The sequence below is a fragment of the Elephantulus edwardii genome, unplaced genomic scaffold (genome assembly GCF_000299155.1).
Source record: "Elephantulus edwardii isolate Elephantulus edwardi_28Jun2011 unplaced genomic scaffold, EleEdw1.0 scaffold00145, whole genome shotgun sequence".
Taxonomy (NCBI): domain Eukaryota; kingdom Metazoa; phylum Chordata; class Mammalia; order Macroscelidea; family Macroscelididae; genus Elephantulus; species Elephantulus edwardii.
In genome coordinates, this window is record NW_006399895.1 from 7,376,088 (window position 1) to 7,382,087 (window position 6,000).

At 37.2% G+C, this 6,000-nt stretch overlaps 1 protein-coding gene across 1 annotated transcript in view; it reads left to right on the forward strand.

The window, feature by feature from the left end:
- Window positions 1-6,000, forward strand: part of MNS1 (meiosis-specific nuclear structural 1) — a 29,633-nt gene extending 23,633 nt beyond the window's left edge. Inside the window, exons 10-11 of the mRNA XM_006894533.1 lie at window positions 3,434-3,559; window positions 5,908-6,000. Coding sequence (XP_006894595.1) covers window positions 3,434-3,559; window positions 5,908-6,000 — 219 coding nt within the window. The remainder of the gene's footprint in view (window positions 1-3,433; window positions 3,560-5,907) is intronic.

Genomic DNA, 6,000 nt, shown 5'->3' on the forward strand with positions numbered 1-6,000 from the left:
TTGGTCCCTCCTTGCAGCATGTCCAGGTATGTCAGATGAAGCTTCAGAATCCTTGTCTCCAAGGAGCCGCCTGGTTTAACCCTCTCCAGGATGAACCTCTTTGTTTTCTTAGCAGTCCATGGTACCCTCAACACTCTTCTCCAGCACCACAGCTCAAAGGCATCAATTCTCCTTCTATCTTCCCTAGCTATTGTCCAGATCTCTGATGCATAGCAAGTAATTGCAAAGACCATGGCCTGTATCAGGCACACCTTAGACTCCAGAGTGACACCATTGCTCTTCGGTACTCTGGAGAGGTCCCTAACAGCAGACTTTTCAGTAAAAATGCCATGTACAATTCTTGTACTGCATTTTACCTTGTTGTTGTTATATGCCTTTGAGTTGCCTGCAACCTTATGTACAGTAACTCTGAATCTTGCCCTATTCTGAGCCATTCTCACTGACTCTGACACACCTACCCCCTTTACTCCAGTTACTTTGTTACTCTTTCTGATCCCAGATCTGTGGAAAGAGCTATCAATGGGTAGAAGCATGACTTTATTTTCAATACTCCAGCTGTCAGTGTTGCTTGAGGATCAGTAACAATATGCATCTATTAGACTGTCAGAAAAGTGACAGAAGAATAGCCCAAAGGTTTTTCTCTCCACAGAAACCTAGAATAAAACTGCATTAATGTTGTCAGAACTCTAGGAAATAGTCAAAGGCTTACAGCAACCAAGTACATGCTGGATCAAGAAAAAGGCAACTGGGCATTTCCTTGCCCCTTCCTGGCTCAGGGGGGCCTTGAATATGGCCAGTACATCCCAATGTGGACTCGGTCTCTAGTACTGGAACAAACAGAGCAGCGCTTTTTCTCACAGAGTTTTGTCTGCTGTAGCCTGTCTGGGACTGCCTGAGGAACTGAAGCAAGGTGCTTGCCTTTGCAGTTTTGCTGAATTCAAGGGGAAAGCAAGTTATGCATAGGACATTCCTTGAAAATACTGACAGTGTATGAATTGTTGAATGGAAAACCAGTTTGCTTTATGAACTTTTACTCAAATCACAATAAAAATCTGGAAAACATATTGATAGACAAGTAAACAAAACACAGCTGCTGAGACAAAAAGTTACAGAGTGCTGCTGAGGTAGGGCCTCTCAGCACAGGGCCCATCCACAAAGACAGAGACAGCTTTTTCTGAGTTATTTTTTTATTATTGTTGTTGTTAGGAGTAGATTCCTGATATACAATGGAAGAGCTCTTATCAAAGTAATAATTGAACACTGGCTATAGGAACAGAGCTGTCAGAGACCACACATGAACAAAGACTTTCCAAAAATAGTTTAGAAAGGTTACTAAACAAACAATATCTCACAAGTACAAGGAGTCCAAAATAAGAAATCACAAATAAGCTTCATTCCTAAATCTATCTTTAAGTCAAATCTATCTTTAAGTAAAATATGTACATAAGGAGTAACAAAGCATTTGTTTTAGTATGGTGAATGTTCCTATGCATAAAAACCCTGAAACACTTACAAAGACAATAACATCTTTAACATAATATAGTAATAATGATGTTTTGATGCATTTTATAATGTAGTGCTTATTTGTTATTATGAATCATTTAATGTGTCTCAAATTTTTAATAACTTAGTGTTGGTTCCTAACTATTGGTTGTATATAAATCAGAAGTTTGTATCCCAAAGACTGCCTGTAGACACAAAAGACATTAAAAGGAAGACCGAGCTATTTTACATGACTCTTGAGAGCAACTTTATTTGCAGAAGCCAAAGGATGGAAACAACTCATATGTCCATCATCAGATTAATGACTAGACATAGTATATTATATACACAGTGGAATATTATTCCAGCCATAAAAAGGAAAACTGGATGGTCAGACCTTGAAACATGCAAAGTTAAAGAATCTAGGCACAAAAGGTCATGTGTTGTACAATTCTATTTATATGAAATATCCACAGTGAGACAGAGCAGATTGGTGATTCTCAGGGACAAAGGAGAAGTAGGGAGTGATTGTTTAATATGTATGAAATTTTTCTTATGAGATTTTTTTAGAGCTAACAACCACCTGGCCAACTGAATGGAAGAGATCCATATTTGTTCCCATTTCAAGAAAATGTGACCCAACAAAGTGCGGAAATTATAAAATAATATCATTACTATCACATGCAAGCAAGATCCTAAAGACTATTATCCAAAAATGAATGGAACAGCACATCAGCAGAGAACTGCCGATGTACAGCTGGGTTTGGAAGAGTCCATGGCACTAGGGATATTATAGCCAATATTGGATGGATCTTGGCTGAAAGCAGAGAGTAACAGAGGAATGTCTGTGTTTCATTGACTGTGCAAAGGCATTTGACACTGTGGATCACAACAAACTATGGCTGACTCTGAGATGGTTGGGAATCCCAGAACACTTATTTGTGCTTATATGAAACTTATTCTTGGACCAGGAGGCACTTGTCAGAACTGAGTAAGAAAACACTACATGGTTCAAATTCAAGAAAGGTATACACTAGAGATGCATCCTATTTCCGTACTTTTTCAATCTATATGCAGAATAGATCATCCATGAGGCTGGGCTCCATGAGGAGGAATGTGGCATCAGGATTGGAGGAAGACTCATCAAAAACCTGCATTATGAAGATGACACAGTCTTATTTAGAAAACTGAGGAGGACTTGAGGCATTTGCAATTCAAGCACTGCAGCTTTCAGTAGGGGTTGAAGCTCAACATCAAGAAAACAAAGATTCTCACCACCAATTGTTTGAGAGTAGACAAAAATAAATATGCTCCTGTGAAGCAATTCCAGTTTTAAATGGCATTGGAGATGATTGTGTCATGCCCCCCACCCTTCTTTGTCTTCACACAGCAACTTTGCTATTTATAGCAAACTAGGCAGAGGACACAGATATTCCTGACCAGGAATTGTCCAAAGAAATCATAATGAACTCCTAATTTTTTTTTCAAATTTATATCATGGACTTTTGGTGTGGTTGTCAAGAGACTATTAAGCATTATTTCCTGAGAAATTCTCTCTTTCTAGAACTCTTGGTACTGCTCTTGTGCTACATAGAGGCAGGTAGACCTCGGAGATACTGTGATGTAGGTTCCAGACCATTACAGTAAAACAAATAGTTGTTATTAGGTGACATTGAGTCAAGCATGACCCATTAACAACCCTTACTAATAACAGATCAGAACCCTGTCCTATCCTGTACCTTCCTCACACTTCATGACACGTTAGAGCCCACTGTGTTGATCCACCTGGTCGAGGGTCTTCCTCTCCTCCTCCAACTCTATACCTTTCCAAGCATTATGTCCCTCTCTAAGGAATTGCTCCTCCTAGCAACATGCAAATAGTTTTATTTGAAAATTTCTTATAATATTAATGAACCTTATTATAACAATAAAATTTTATGTCTATCTCCAGCAACGTGAACTGGAAGAGTGGCAACTTCAACAAAGACGACAGGGGTGCATTAATACAATTATTGAAGAAGAAAGAATAAAACTTCTCAAAGAACATGCTACAAAATTACTAGGATATCTTCCAAAAGTAAGTCACTGAATGTGTAATCTGAATAGGAAGTAGTGGGAAAACCCAGGAAATAATAGATGGGGAAATCACAGTTTTAGAGATTTTTAGAGGACCTAGATTTTACTCACTTATTGCCTTGTTACTAAGTGGCAATGGGACCTTGTATTTTAACTTCTCTGGATCCATGATTGCAATGGTTTTGGCATGCTCTTTGAATATGAGCTCCAGAACTTATATTCTGGAGGTTTTCCTGTCGCTTCTTTCAGGGAAAGAAGTCTTTTTTTGGGGTTAAGGAAACCCAGAAAAGAACCTAGATTTGTGATGCTTTGGTATACCAAAGATGATAACATGTATATGAAAATGTTGTAATTTGTAATACTAATAACAGATACATATTTAAATTGAGTCAGAGACAAATCTGCTGTGTAATAGTAAATTATTACTAATGCAGAAATGATAGTTTTTAACAATTCCAGAAGGTAACATATTTTCGTGTACTTTTAAGAGATACATTGTGGCTATAACATAGTAAGTTTCATGAAGCCAAGGATAAATAAAATCACTATTCTTCAAACATGGAAATTTCATTTTATATTTTATTCAATTAGAAGAATCAAGTGCATACTTTATATCAGCCAATGCTAAGTAATCCTGGAGAAATAGAGCATTATCAGTAATTATTGCCTGTCCTTAAGGACCATAAATTGTCTAATTGGTTAGGCAAGATTCCTGTATATGAAATGATGTATTGATGACAACAGTACTACGTAATTGATAAAATGGACTGAATTCCGAGACAGTCTAAGGATTTAATTGGCTTTTTTTGAAATTGTGGAAGAAAGGAGGTGTATAATGGTCTTTAGGCTGTAATAGTCTCAAATCAAGAGAAGTATTTAGATCCTTTAGATGTCAAGACAAGTAGATATTTAAGTAATTTATTCAAAAAGCCTTTTCCTATAAAAAGGAAAAGAAAATGAATGATGAATTTCAAAGGCATGTTTAAGTGGTTTAGCTCCAAACCTGGATTCTTTCCTACATCAATGAATGTTGCCTCATTAGCCACAGAACTGAGGCATGTGCAGTCCACTTCTTGCATGAAAGTTAGTAGTAAGCTCAGTCCTTCAGACCCTGGTCTCCCTCGTTTCACATGGTAGAGCTGTTTCAGACATAAGTGTACGGTACACACCTCAATAAGAAAAAGGAAACAACCCTTTACAAAATGGGGACAGAATATGAACAGACACTTCACCAAAGAAGATACTCATGAGAAACAAACACATGAAGAAATGTTCAATATCCCTAGTTATGGGAGAGATGCAAATCAATCAAAACAACTATGTAATATCAGTTCACCCCAGCAACAATAGAAAACTTCAGAAGGGCAGCAAACAACAAATGATGGAGAGGCTGTGGAGAGATTGGAACTCTTACTCACTGCTGATGGGAATGTAAAATAGTATAACCACTATTGAAGGTGGTCTAGTGCTCTCTCAAAAGTTGGAAATAGAAATATTATTTGACTCAGCAGTTCCACTACTGGGAATATACCCTAAAGAAACCAGATCCACAACTCAGATGTATGCACACTCATGTTTTTTGCCACATTATTCATGATAGTAAAGATATAGAAGCAACCCAAGTGCCCATCAATAAACTAATGGATAAAAAATTAGGGTACATCCCCACAATGGAATAATACACAGCACTGAAAAATAATGAAATAGTAAAACATTGCTCTGCATGGGGGAGTTTGAGGACATTATGCTAAGTGCTGTCTCAGTCACAAAAGGACATATACTGTAAACAGCTGTTATAAAATAGGACAGATGTGGGTGGGAGGGAATGGGGAAAGAGTGGATAGATAATGAACGCTGCATTAGGACAGAGAGGAAGAACTACCTGAAAGGAATGTAAGATTATGCATTATATGAGAACTATCTGGAATAATGGGTGCATTGCAGTGTGGGCTAGGGGAGAGGTGAGAGAAGGGAGGGGGGGAGAAATGTGCAATAATGAAGACATTTTAAGAAAAGAGAAGTTTAGGGTAAAGTATAAGTTAAATTCCTTCCTGTCTGGCCAATCCAAATGGTAGTAATTGTAAAGTAGCAGAATCTAGATTCATATCACATTTCTTCCCTGGAGCTGATAAATTGAATAGGACCATTTGAGAGAACCAATCTAAAATTGTACTAATGTCATAATTTTTAGAAAATATTGATAATCCTAAATATTTCTTTAAGTTTACTGAGTTGATTTCATTTATTTTGGAATAACTTTTTATTAACTTTATGTCTATAATAGTGTTAAAGACATGTGGTGAAATATTCTGGTATGCGGAAGTAATCCATAATATTTTTCTCTTGCAGGGAGTAATTAAAAAAGAGGATGATATCGATATGCTTGGTGAAGAGTTTAGGAAAGCATATCAGAGAAGAAGTGACATGTGTCCAAAGAAGTAA